General features: G+C 42.0%; 1 protein-coding gene and 1 pseudogene across 1 annotated transcript; both read left to right on the forward strand.

Moving 5' to 3' along the window:
* Positions 1-1,808: 1,808 nt before the first annotated feature.
* Positions 1,809-2,774, forward strand: LOC102960862 (olfactory receptor 51M1). The gene has a single exon (XM_007092243.2). It carries the CDS (start codon positions 1,815-1,817, stop codon positions 2,772-2,774), a length of 960 nt encoding a protein of 319 aa, XP_007092305.2. The 5' UTR covers positions 1,809-1,814.
* A 10,760-nt stretch (positions 2,775-13,534) lies between these two features.
* LOC102960577 lies at positions 13,535-14,486 on the forward strand (annotated as a pseudogene).
* Positions 14,487-14,721: the final 235 nt, after the last annotated feature.

The following is a 14,721-nucleotide window of genomic DNA, read 5'->3' on the forward strand; positions in this document are numbered from 1 at the left end:
AGCCAGCAGATCCTGTCATCAAGAATTCCAAGAGAGAGCCTTTAAAAGAAGAAATAGCTCTAGAGGTCAGGTGTGACTAAGTTGCTATTGAATTCCACCCCTAGAGATCGTTGGTGAGTTTTAAAAGCTTTGCTTTAGCTAAATTAAAAAAAAAAAAAAAAAGCCGTTGGACGGTTGGTTGAGTCATGAACTTAGGGGTGAAGCAATGGAGAGGATACACATGGATAATCCTTTCACCCCTTGTCAAAGTGATGAAAGGCTGGCATTGGTCTTCTAGAACATGTTTCCTTCTCACCACCTCCTCTGCACTCTTTCCACTGGTTGGCAGCATGCACCATCATTGCTACCCCCTCCTGGTTGCATCCACAGCCCTTTCCAGTCCCATTTTATTGGCTAAAATTTTAGCACTGACTCACTTTGCTCTTTCCACTACTGATCCAGACTAAATTCTTATGGTTCCAATATTCCCTCCCCTAATCCAATCAGCAGCCACACTTTCAGCGCCCTGACCTCCTTTTAACAAGGATTGCGTCCTTTACCTTAAATTGGCAGCTCAACCCCATCCCACACTCTAGACCGCTGGTCCTTTTTCACCATCTCTCACTCCTTCATGTCTTCACTTTTCATTTTACGCAGTGCAGTGTCCACAGCACATCATCATAATTACTCCTTTGATAGACCCTGAACTGGCATCATACAAGCCTACCCTAACTTCAACTCTCCACATACTTCTCTTCTGCATTTGAGCCGATAAACACAGTGGTCAAAAACACACAAGAATGCTGACCAGTTCCACTTTGAATTTATGAACAACCAATGGGTCTCATCTCTGCCTGGAATCCTACACTGCCTCCTTCATCTGGACACTAGAATCAGATTTGATTCCCAACCACTCCATGGAAATGCTCTCTCACAATCAACCATGACTTCCTCGTTGCTAAATCCTCTGGTCGCTTCTCAGTCCTTATTACCTTGACCCCTTAGTGATATTATATCTAATTGATTAATCCCTCATGACACTTACACCCAAAACCACCATCTCCTGTTTTTTGCCTGATGCAACTGGGATTTTATTTTCCCTCAGAATATTTTAGTGAAGCCTCTCTTCTCTACTTCTAAATGCCAGATTTGCCCAGGGCTCAATACTAGAAACTTCTCTCTATGCTCACTTCTTAGGTTTTGTCCAGCCTATTTACTAATATCTCTCAAATATATGTCTTTTCCTCAACTTATTTCTGAAGTCTACATTTCCTATACTGAGTTAATGAAAACATAACAAATGAAAACCCTACTGGGGGAAGTGATTATAAGTTGAATTTTTGACATGCTTTTGAAACAAGTAGATGTAGATGCTCACTCAACATGCTGCTAGATAGGAGCCTAGAAATAAAAAATAAAAAGTAAAAATTATCGGGTTATATATTTGATATTTATCAATGTATGGATAGTAAATAAAATCATGTGAGTGATGATATTGCCAGGAGAAACAATAGAGTATGGCCAGAAAATTGCTCAGAATAGGAATGGTTATATTTCAAGCATGAGCAATGAAGAGAAGCCAGCAAAGGAGGCTGAGAAGGAATAGAAATTGCAGAAATACTGAAGAAAATCTGGTGAAGGTGGTGCTATCAAAGACAAAAGGTAGTAGAATGGTAGAATTGATAATAGTGAACTAGATCATAGCAAAGAAGATGATGGTCATGATTCTCCTTCTGTGTGATTGTTAGTGAGACCGGAAGAGCTAATAACCAGAAATATCCATTTATTTTCAGCTCCATCCCTGAGGAATGATAGCTCTCTTCAGCCCTCAATTCATGCTCTTATCCAACATTACTCAGTTTAGTCCCATGTTCTACCTCACTGGCTTTCCTGGATTGGACACCATCGAACACTGGATCTTCATCCCCTTTTTCCTTATGTACCTTGTGGCCATCTCAGGCAATTGTTTCATTCTGATAGTTATTAAGACCAACCCTCGTCTGCACAGACCCATGTACTATCTACTCTCTTTTCTGGCCTTCACTGACCTGGGACTGTCAGTGTCTACCTTGCCCACCACTATGGGAATCTTTTGGTTCAAATCTCATGGTATCTACTTTGTGGCTTGTCAGATCCAGATGTTCTGTATCCACTCATTTTCCTTTATGGAGTCCTCAGTGCTCCTTATTATGTCCTTTGACCGCTTTTTGGCTATCTGCCACCCCCTTAGGTACTCGGTCATTATCACTAGCCAGCGAGTGATCAGGGCAGGTCTGGCTGTCATCTTCCGAGGACCTGTGGCCCTAGTTCCCCTTGTCCTCCTCCTGAAGACTTTTCCCTACTGTGGGCCTCGAGTCCTTTCCCATTCTTTCTGCCTACACCAGGAAGTGATACACTTGGCCTGCACAGATACCACCTTCAACAACCTGTATGGGCTGGCAGTGGTGGTGTTCACTATGATGCTGGACCTGGTGCTCATTGCACTGTCTTATGGGGTCATCCTGCACACCGTGGCAAGACTGGCCTCCCAAGAGGAGCAGCTCCGAGCCTTCCAAACATGTACCTCACACCTCTGTGCTGTACTGATATTCTTTGTGCCTATGGTGGGGCTGTCCCTCGTGCACCGCTTTGGGAAGCACGTCCCACTTGCTGTCCACCTTCTCATGGCCAATGTCTATCTCTTTGTGCCTCCCATGCTTAATCCAATCATATACAGTATTAAGACCAAGGAGATCCGCCACATCATCAGCAAACTCCTCGGTCTTAAGAAGGTCAGTACTAAGTCTTGGAGCTAAAGATTCCAGAGGGTACCCAGGAGAAGTTCCCAAATCAGGCCAAAGATTTACAGCATTGAGAACCTACCATCACCCCACATGTTCCCCAAGTTTTTTTTCCACTGCCCTAATTAAAATACGTATGGATTTCCTTCCTGAGTTATGGGTTACGAGTGCTGATGTTCTCTTGCTTAAATTATAATTCCTCCTACGTATGAGACCTTGCTGTTTTGGTAGCACCAAAAACGGCCCAGAAGAAGATTCTGTTGAGGGTCATCAGCAATGTACAAATATTAAAACAAAAATGAAACGGAACAAAAATTAAAAAGGAAAAGTACATTAAAAAGCATCCAGAACAGAACCTGGAAAAGAAGAGATAAATTAACCTCAAGAAAAGTACCTTTCATTAATGGTTCCTTGGGACTGCTTCCCTCTTCTCTACCTGGTCAAAGTCCTTCTCTTTACTTTCTATACTGGTTAAGCCATGTCCTTTGGACTCTTTAGTCACATTGGAAGAATCAAAACCTGTCACTCTTCCCTAATGGCTGATTTAGGTAAAACACCTCCAAATCTTTCTGTGGATGTGCTCCCTCCTCATCCTGTTCATCTAGTAAAAGCCCTTGACCCCACTCCTGACTCCTCACATCTCTGATTTTACCTTTCCTGTGGACTTACTGTCGGGAATCAGAAGTCAGTGTTTGTTCCTAGGCACTTTGGTTGTGAGATCTTTCACAATGACATGACATGCGGCAAAATTTCAATGAAGGAAAATACCGCAAACATTTGTAAGTCATGATCCCATCGCTCAGGAGACTGTGAACCTAAAACTGGCAGAGAAGATTGACCATACCGTTGACTAAATGAGATTCATGTTGGAGTCTCAGCATTGGGGTTGCTTCCTCATGGATATTTCCCTGAGGGCCCTCTCTCCAACATCAAAGTAGTTGCTCCGTGTGTCTGCTCCCTCAGAACCCTGCATTTCCCAGCATAACATCTGTCACATGATAATGTGCTGCTTCATGCTCCAGCTTAGTTCCTCCTCCTTCTCCTCCCCCATCTCTCTCTTTTTCTTTTTTTTCCTTTTTTTTTTTTTTTTTTTTGTCTTTTTCCAGAATGGATTTCTAAATTAAGCTCCCTGGAGGAATTATGCATCTTGTTAACCAGTACATCTCCATAAATACAATGAATGGCAGAGAACAGATGCTCAATGAATAAATGCCATTAATTTTTGGATACATAAATGCATAAGCAGAGATTCAAAACTGAGAAAGAGAACTTCTTTTCTAGGGAAACGGTTTCTCTTCACACCCGGGAAGACTAAGAGGATTCCCTTATGATGGCATTTATCAAAGGGTGTTCCTCATCAGTATCCTAGCTCTGCTTCACTCAATTCAGGCCCTCTAGGCCTCCAGCCTCCTATGCCACAGGTTACCATGACCTGGAAGTGCTTACTGAGAGTTACTCTTCACAGTCCCGAGGCATGGAAAACCTTGTATATAGTCCACCACCCCTCCTTCCTGAACGGCCTGAACAGAAACCTTGCTGAGTCTGTTTAATAAACTAAATTCTCTCGGGGTGCCTGGGTGGCTCAGTTGGTTAAGTGTCCGACTTTGGTTCAGGTCATGATCTCATGGTCGTGGGTTCGAGCCTGTGTTGGGCTCTGTGCTGACAGCTCAGAGCCTGGAGCCTGCTTCAGTTTCTGTGTCTCCCTCTCTCTGCCCCTCCCCCATTTGCGTGAGCGCTTTCTCTCTCTCTCTCTCTCTCTCTCTCTCTTTCTCTCTCTCAAAAATAAACATTAAAGGGTTGCCTGGCTGGCTCAGTCGGTTGAGCTTCCAACTTCAGGCCAGGTCATGATCTCGTGGTTCACGAGATCAAGCCCTGTGGGTGGATTCTGTGAACTTGCTATGGATTCTGCATCTCCCTCTCTCCCATCTCTCTCTGCCCCTCCCCAGCTCACACTCTGCCTCTCTCTCTTTCTCAAAAATAAATAAAAACATTTAAAAAAATAAAATAAAGGGGTGCCTGGGTGGCTTGGTCGGTTAAGCGTCCGACTTCGGCTCAGGTCATGATCTCACAGTCCGTGAGTTCGAGCCCCGGGTCAGGCTCTGTGCTGACAGCTCAGAGCCTGGAGCCTGTTTCAGATTCTGTGTCTCCTTCTCTCTCTGCCCCTCCCCTGTTCATGCTCTGTCTCTCTCCGTCTCAAAAATAAATAAACATTAAAAAAATTTTAAAAAATTAATAAAATAAATATTAAAAAAATTATAAACTCAATTTTCTCTTTCTTTCCATGGACTTAGGAGTCTAGAGTTTACCATATCCTTGCCTCCACACAAGGTAATTTTTCCTGCCCTTATATTACAGTGTCCCCCACCTCTTCACTTTTTTTTTCTTTAGTTAATACCATTCCTTTGGATGGTACACACATGGTTGATATCTGTCAGACTGGTTTCTGATTAAAATTTTGGCTTTTTTTTTTTTTTTCTGTTTGCTTGGCCAAAATGGGAGAGGTGGTGATAACAGCAGACCAGACAAAGACCCTCAGATATGATGGCACTTGAAAAAGTTAACATTAAAAACAGTTGGGGGGAACCTGGGTAGCTCAGTCAGTTAAGCGTCTGACTCTTGATTTTGGCTCAGGTCATGATCTCACGGTTCGTGAAATCGAGCCCCGTGTCAGGCTCTGAGCTAACAGTGCAGAACCTACTTGAAATTCACTCCTTCTCTCTCTGCCCTTCCTCCCAAAATAAATAAATAAACACTTGAAAAAATGTTAAAAAGTAAAAATAGGTAAATTTGGGTTATTTACTAAGCAGTGCTAGCCAAATTTGTTATCCATGTGGAAGATACAATTTGATCTTTACTTTATAGTACACATAAAAAATGTATCCAATTAAAGATATAAATGTTAAAAGGAAAATTTGAAGCTTTTTAAAAGAAAATACAAGAGAACAGAGAAGTAGATACACATATATAGATAGACAAACAATGAAAATAGAGTAAAACAGAATATACCAGAAACAAAGAGACAACACAAACCAGACTAGGAGATTCATCTGCAGTGTATATCTATATGAGCAACTGATGCTTAAGGTTCAGAATATATAAAGAATCTCTATAAATTAGCAAAAATTTTAAAAGACAGAGAATCCAATAAGAAATTAAACAAAGATATGAATAGGCGATGCACATACACAAAAAATGAATAGGACAGGGGCGCCTGGGTAGTTCAGTCTATTAAGCGTCTGACATCAGCTAGATCATGTACTCGTGCTTTTGGAGTTCAAGCCCCACATCAGGCTTTCTGCTGTCACAGCAGAGCCTCAAGCCTGCTTCCAGTCTTGAATCCTTCTCTCTCTGCCCCTCCCTCACTTGTGCTTTCTCTCTCTCTCTCTCTCTTAAAAATAAATAAACATTAAAAAAAAAAAAATGAATATGCCAAGAAACATCTGAAAACATGTTCATCTTCATAAGAAATTTGAAACATAAAATAAATAACAAAAAACACCATATTTTATCAAAAACGTTAGCAAAATTGGGGGAAAAAAAACTTGGTAATACCAAATGTATATCCTGTATATATCTGTACACAGAAAAAGCATTAAAAACTATACTGAGATTGATAAATAGGAAATGCTAGAAAACAGCTCCAAGAAAAGAAAGAAGTAAATCAAGTAAGCCGTGTTACATGGAAGGTTTTAATTCGATCTAGAAAAAGAACATGAGGCAAATAAGCAAAATGTTAAGATTTGTTAAAACCAGGTACACATAGGGGAGCCTCGGTGGTTCAATGGGTTAAACTTCCAACTTCGGCTCAGGTCATGGTCTCATGGTCCATGAGTTCCAGCCCCACGATGGGCTCTGAGCTGACAGCTCAGAACCTGGAGCCTGCTTCAGATTCTGTGTATCCTTCTCTCTCTGCTCCTCCCCCACTCACACTGTGTCTCTCTCTCAAAAATAAATAAACATTAAAAAAAACAGGTATGCATATAGATGCATATTTACTCAGGTGGTTATTATATCATTCTTTTTTAAAAAAATTATTTACTTATTTATTTTGAGGGAGAGAGAGAGAGAGACAGAACAAGCGGGGAAGGCACAGAGAGAGAGGGAGAGAGAGAAATTCTGAGCAGTCTCCACACTCAGCACAGAGCCTGATGTGAGGTTAGAACCCACAACCCTGAGATATGACCTGAGCCAAAAGTCAAGAGTCAGATGCTTAACCAACTGAGCCACCCAGGCGCTATTATATCATTCTTTATATTTTATAATTAAAATATGTCCTATTTAAATACAAAATGTATATTAAATACAAAATGAAATTTCAAAAAGAACCAAACTCTAAAACTGGATGTAAAAGCTCTTGTGTTTGTGTAGTGTTGTATGTGTGCATGTGTGTGTGTGAGTAGAGGGCCATTGGAATCCCAGTGGTTTGGGCGTGGGAGACCCTATGGAGCGCTAGAGTCTTTCCAGTCCTAAAGTCAAGTGCTCCTTAAACATAGGTTCCATTTTGAGCTTTAACTGAAGTCTCCATGGGAGGAGGCCACACTACTGAATGTTGGCTCTGACACTCAGAATGGGCTTCCCCATATGGAATGGAAACTTGTTTTCTGTGGATCCTGTTAGTAGAATGAGGTATAAAGAACATAGGATTTGGATTTGGATTAGATTTTGAGTCCCATTTTTGCCACTTATGAACAAACAGGCCACTAAATTTCTTTCTTTTTGCAATTAGGAAATAAATATAGATAATGACATTGTTGAAAACTTCTATCTTATAGGAACTTAAAACTCAAATTAACATATTTTAATCTTGTTAATAAGCAAATATTAAAAGAGTTCATAATCAAGATCTGTGCTGACAAGCACATGGGAAAGAAGGGATTTTCATACACTGGTGTGAGAGCATAAATTGATTTGTCTCTTACAGAAAGCAAGATGCCTTGAAAGACTTAAATGCATTCATACTCTGTGTCTCAGAAGCACCCCTTCTAGAAACCTATCCTACTGAAATAATTGTAAATGAAAATTTGCATTCCCTGAGGACAAGAATCTACTTCTTCTGTGTGGTCACAGAGCTATCTTTAGCACCTACACTGGTGCTCAATAAATATCTGTTGTATTAATAAATAAATGAATATTACACATTAATTGCGTCATTGTTCATTTTGATAAAAAAAAAAAAACTCACAGCATCCCAAGTATCTAGGAAGAGGATGTTATATAAATTATAGTATATTCATTTGATAAAATATTAGTTGGCTATTAAAAAGTATACATAAATACTGAGAGGACTATTTTCAACATAATATTAAATTTAAGAAATTTAAAATATTTCTGTAAAAAGCAATTGCTGTGCAACAACTATTTATATCCATAGGAAAAAAGCTATGATATATGTCTTTTTTCTATGCATTTCTCCATCTTTTTATTACCCAAAGCTTCCAAAAAAAACCACATTTGAGTTTTATAACTGAAAAGAATGTCTTACAAAGAGTACAAGAGCATGTATGTGTGATTATGTTGATGATGGCAATGATGATAAAAGCTAACAATGTTTTTTATTTATTTTTGAGAAAGAGACAGAGTGTGAGCAGGGGAGGGGCAGACAGAGAGGGAGACACAGAATCCCTCAGGATTCCCTCAGCACAGAGCCTGACACAGGGCTCGAACCCATGAACTGTGAGATGGTGACCTGAGCCAAAGTCAGATGCTTAACCGACTGAGAAACCCAGGTGCCCCGAAAGCTAACAATTTTTATGCTCAGTGTTTTATTTAATTCTCACACCAAAGCTATGAAGTAGATGTTCTTGTGTTTGACATTTTAAAATGAGGAGCTTGAGGTTCCCATAGGAAAGGAACATTCCTTAGTTAAATATCTCCTGCATCCTAGACCAAGACCCAATTACAACTCCGTATAATTTTCTTAGATGGTTATGCCAGACCTTCTCTCCAGATTGGGTCAGTCTATTTGGGACAAGGGCCTGTTTTGCTGAAAGAAGTTCAAGTAAAAAAAAAAATTACTTAGTTTTTCCTTAACTTCTATGCTATAGATATGAACTTCTTTAGTACTAAGTTTATACATAGAATTTCTATACCTGTGTAGTATCTATGTTTTCAGCTACAATGCCTTCCTCTTCAATAAAAAATGAGAACCAACCAACAAAACAAGACTCATCAAAGTTATATTCGTGCTAATGACAATAAATTGCACAACCCATTTACCAGCACCAATTCTATGCTCCCATGTGCAAAAAATTTCTTTACAATCATGTTATTTAATATCCTAATGCCTTCCTAAGACTTCAGAGCTAGCATTCTATTTGTAAAATACACATTTTTCATATAACTGAAACACATTTTTCAGGTCATTGAAATTCACATAATTTTATAATATCTTGTTTTGTGACAATTCTGAGCCTTTGTATGTTTCCTTCCCTATCTGGAATGCTGGATCCAGTGAAAGAGTAAAGAATATCTGTTAAATCCTTATATTTCCTGTGAATCTTTTTGGTTTGTTACTCTGTCATGAAGAGTTAGTCCTTTTCAAGTCCGCCTCCTACAAAACACAATCATTTTCTCAAAAGCAGACAGAGATTATGTATTATTGATTGTTGCATCTAAGTATATGTCCCAAAGATTTCAGTGTCTATATATTTGCTGAATGAATGAGCAGGAATAACTACCTAGCAGGAAAGAGAGTCTCAAAGGGAAGCTAGACTGGGAAAAAAAAAACCACAGAAGGGTCAACCAGTAAATTTTCTTGTAACAATAGCAGCTAGTGGGAGAAGAGAATGAAGAATCATCTGATCTGCTGAAATATCTCATGGTGGTACTTGCGAGTTGCTAAGTTTCCATGAAAGAAAAATGGTGTGCCCAACGACTAAGTTCTGGGAAGATACTGATCACTCTTCGGTGTCTGCAGGTCTACAGCCATCTAAATAGTTTCCTCTGAGGGCCTAAGAGCCAGGGGAGGACAGAGAGGCATATAAGTGCCATTGCAGCAGAGCATCCTGATTTAATCAGAAGAGGCTGGGACAGGAAGTGAGAAGAACTACAGGGTTGGGGAAAGAAGCCACAGACAACAAGGGACCAGTAAGGTGTTGAAGGTGGATAGAGGCAGCCAACCCAGTGACCTTTCTAGTACCTCTTATCTAGCAAGTCTACAAGGAGGGTTATGGGATAGGGCAGCTTCCAGGATTATGGCCAGTCTGTGGTTAGAGCTGCTGTTCCATGGTATCTCCCTCTTGATCTTTTGGGTTAGAAAGAGAGACAAGAATTTGTAACTGGGTGTTGGTGTGCAAACACAGCAGCTTCCTGGGTAAAATGTGAAACTGGCCCTGGTACATGGAGGACAGGGAGAGAATGAAGGAGGCAGGCCCCTCCAGATTGGTAGATGGCAGGTTTAATAAGCAAGGGAATTTATATACAAGGCATATGTTGGGAACCACAAGAAAAGTAGCTCTCTGAACCCATCACCAGAATCTTAATTGGGTTCGGTCATGTACACCATCCAGATGGGCTCAAAACACCTTACTCTTTTAAGGCTGTGTCCTTGGAGCAGCTTCTGAGAGTGGGGAAGGCAGGTGGAATGCACATTCCAAGGCTGGAGGTGAAGGGTCAGAAACCTTGGATTACCTGGGTCCATCTTGTAGGTCAACCTATAGTCATGGCCTCTTGGTGACCTCCCCCAGCACTGGGCTGGGCTTTGGACTAGAGTGATACAGGATTATGGCAGGGATGGATCATAATCTCTACTCTATCCCAATGTATGTGGCTCCCAACATAGTTTCCCTGGAAAGAAGGCAGGGAACATGTGAAAATTTTCCATCACAGAAAAAGATAAACGTGGAGAAGGATTCAGTCACTTCACCAAAGTCATGTGGCTGGCTGTTCAAAAACTGCTTAAAGAGCTCAAAGTCCCAACCCTGAGCTTCTCACTCCTCGCTACTATTGGATTGCTGATTGACCTTCCCTTAGAGCTTGCTGCAGAAATGAAGGGAAGAGCTATAGCTCTCATACGGTAGATACTTGTTGTGGAGATCTTCCAATAAGAAGGCAGTGCTGGAAATGGCAGATAATAATCTACAGCCGTTGAGTGTATGGTTCTAACTGCACCACATTTAGTTTCTTGTAAATGGCTCTATAATCTACAAAGCAGGGAGAGTAACTGGCCTACTCTTTCAGGTGAGGAAAACGGAGATTAAGCAAATAATTTGCACAACTACAGAGTTAATAAATGGGGGAGTTATGATTGGGATGTAGATCTGACTCCAGAGCTACTTCCTTCATCACCACACTGTACTGCCTAATGAACTGTGTCTGGAGGGCCACAGGTCTCCATAGATTCTTCACTGCCCAGTGGGCTTGAGAGGGTAAGACTGAACAGAGAGCTGTGGGAGATTCCCTGGTGCCTTCCCATCCCTCCGTTCCTCACGCTTCTCCATGTCAGTGCCTCAGTGTCTGACCACATCCCCCATCTCCAGCCTCTCTGTTGCCTAGCCTCTCTCTCAAGTTGTCTCACAGGAGATTTTTTTTTCCTTCTCCTCAATTCCCCTCTTCTGTTCAATTCTGCCCCTACCCCTCTCTGTTCTCCCTCTCCTCCTCCCCCCGCCCCCAATCCTCCCTCAGTCTCTAAGCTTCCTATCAGTTTAGCCCTTGGTTTTCCCCTTCGCTGTCCCTCAGGCCCTGACCTCTCCCCAGTTCTCGGTCTGTGTCTGTCTGGCGGTCTCCCTCCTTTCAGCCTTCCAGAAACCTCTCTCTGACTTCAGCTTCACCATCCTCCAGCTACTCTGTCCTCCAAGGTCGGCCTCACATGTCCTCATCTTGTGTTTCTCAGGCTCTTCCTCGAAGTCACACAAGCTCCTTTCTCTCTGACACCCAGCTGACCCTTTCCTGTCCTTCAACATCTTCCTCACCAGTGTTCACCACACCCTGTCCTTCTTCATCCATTTCCTCCTCTTCCAGCCTCCTCTGCTTCCTGAACCATGGGTCTCCCTCAGCATATTCTTATTAAGGCCACAATTTCATCCCTATCTGTCCCTCAGTATGTGTTGTGATCTATTCCTCAGTATCCCCTTTTATCACTTTGCCCCAATTACTCCCTCAGTCTGTTTGACTGTCAGTAGTTCCCCAATCTTCCAAAGTCACATGGCACTTATGCCAAGGTCTAAAGCACTGTCATATTAAATAGGAGATGGAGTTAATTTTTTCATAACAGGAGGAGATAAAGAGTAAAAACTGTAGGGGAAGAATACAAGAAAATCAGTGCTTTGACAACAACAAATACATTTATTGTTTATTATATTCCAGACTTGGTGCTAAATTTTATATAAATCATGTGAAAATAAAAACACATCCATTCTTTAATTAGGAAATATCATTATCATTACTTTACTGATGAGGATGCAGAAGCAAATATTGTATCAGGCATGGAGTTCCGGGATAGCAGGGCTTGTCTTGTGAGCATCTCTCTAGGTATCCCTATTTTTGGTTTTTAATAAACTAATTTAAGCAAAGAACAAGCTTTGTCATTATTGCTTCTGTTTCAAGGTACACTTACTGACATGCATTTTTTGCAATACCTACTTGGGAAATACACTCTAATAAGTTGCCCTGATTTATTAAAGTTGTGTCAGGTCTCCAGCTTGATTTCTGAGGACAGGTACCTTTAAAAACACAGAGGAAGAAAGAAAGAAAGAAAGAAAGAAAGAAAGAAAGGGTGAAAGAAATAAAGAGGGGTGCCTGGGTGGCTCAGTCGGTTAAGCATCTGACTTCAGCTGAGGTCATGATCTAATGGTTTGTGGGATCAAGCCCTGCATCGGTCTCTCTACTCTCAGCGTTGAGCCTGCTTTGAATCTTCTGTCCCCCTCTCTCTCTACCCCTCATCCACTCACACACACCTGCACACTGTCTCTCTCAAAAATAAATAAACATTAAAACAAAGGAAGGGAGGAAGGAAGGAAGGAAGGAAGGAAGCAAGGAAGGAAGCAAGGAAGGAAAGAAGAGGAATGTCAGTGGACTCTGATTTTAGATTTGAAAATAAAGAAATTCCAGGAATTATAGTAAAGGAAGCAGCTTTAAAGAGGTAGACTATATAGAATGAATGAGCATGACTTCCCAGGGACATTAGATGCTTGAAGCATAAGGTACTAGAGAGCTAGTCCTTGGTTCTTTGAGAGAGGTTGGGTGTGGAGGGAAGCAGGATAACTTTTCTCTCAATCAAAGAGATATGTGCAGAGGATCTCATAATGGCAATAAGCAGATAAAGTGGAGAGCAGACTGGATGAGGAAACTCTCTAAGGCATTCTCAATCTGCTTAGAAAAATTAGATATAATTTCTTCTACAGGAAAATCTCAAAGGGGTAAGGTCAGACACAGAAGACAACTTAGGAGTAACAGAATTTCAGAGTATCTCAGCATTCTATTAAGGTGGAGCTCTAAATTTTTCTAAGTTAAAAAAAACAAAAACCCAACCTTATCTTTCACTAGTGGTTAAGAACAAAAGCAGAGAAAACCCCTCTCGAGGCTTACCGTCACTGAGGTAAGTAGAGGGATGAATGGGAAGAAGAGAAAGAAGGGAGGAAGCAGGAAAAGGACAAGCTGTTTGTGTGGGCATTGGTGAATTGAGAGGTCATTGAGTCCACGGCATGCAGAGGCAAGAGGTCATTGAGCCTACACCAGCAGGGGACTGGTGTCCAGTGATAGCAGAGGTGTTCATGGTAACGATCTAGTAACCTTCAAGGTACTACCCCCTTTTCCTAGAGTGAATAGACTTCTTGAGAATGAGGATATCCACCCTACCAAATGCCAACGCAAGCTTCTCTATGTTCCTGCTGACTGGCTTCCCAGGCCTGGAATGGGCTCACCACTGGATCTCACTACCCATTTTTGTAGGATACCTGGTGGCCCTCGTAGGTAATGCTACCATCTTGCATCTGGTACGAACTGAGCCTTCTCTCCACCAGCCCATGTACTACTTCTTGGCCATCCTGGCTGTGACAGACTTGGGCCTGTGCATGTCCACGCTGCCCTCAGTGCTGGGTGTGCTGTGGTTTGATGCCCGGATGGTGGGCCTGGTGCCCTGTGTTCTGCAGCAACACTTTCTACACTCCTTCTCCTTCATGGAGTCAGTGGTGCTCTTCGCCATGGCTCTGGACTGCCCGGTGGTCATCTGATTCCCACCGCGCTATGCATCAGTGCTCACAGGTTCTCGTGTGCCACTGACCGGGGCTGTGCTGGGCGTGCGGAGTGCTGCCATCACTGCGGCACCCTCACTGCACCTACTGAAGTTTGACTACTGTCGACCCAGGGCACTGTCCCATGCCTACTGCCTTCACCAGGACGTGATCCTCCTGACCTGCTCTGACACACGTTTCAACAGACTCTATGGGCTGTGCATCATCATGCTGGCCATGGGCTCCGATGTCCTCTTCATCCTGCTCTCCTACACTATCATCGTCCACACTGTGCTGGCCATCGCCTCTGCCGGGGAGAGGCTCAAGGCCCTCAACACCTCTGTCTCACACATCCTGGCCGTGCTCTGCTTCTATGTGCCTGTGCTAGGCCTGTCTGTTGTGCACAGGTTTGGGCACCACACCTCACCCTTGGTGCACATCTTCATGGGCACTGTCTCTGTGCTCTTCCCACCCCTGATGAACCCTGTTCTATAGCATCAAGACCCAGCAGATCCTCAGGGCCATCCTCAAGGTGGTTTCACTGGGGAAGACACAGTGAGACGTTGGGAATGGACTAGAGCAACTCCAAATGAGGAATGAGTGAAACCTTCTTTTTAGAGCCTTCATACCACAAAACAAGTTCTGTTTACCTATCTTAGTTTGATGGTACATCATGAATTAACTCTAATGTTAAAATCAAATAAAGTTGATGCTTACTACTACTTATGTATACACATACAAATATATATCCACTACTTTCTTACATTAAAAAGAATGATTATATTTTTTACTCA

Source organism: Panthera tigris, chromosome D1 (assembly GCF_018350195.1).
Source record: "Panthera tigris isolate Pti1 chromosome D1, P.tigris_Pti1_mat1.1, whole genome shotgun sequence".
Taxonomy (NCBI): domain Eukaryota; kingdom Metazoa; phylum Chordata; class Mammalia; order Carnivora; family Felidae; genus Panthera; species Panthera tigris.

Excerpts from the sequence above, each read along its gene's own strand:
- LOC102960862 (XM_007092243.2), top strand. The coding sequence starts at position 1,815 with ATGCTCTTATCCAACATTACTCAGTTTAGTCCCATGTTCTACCTCACT.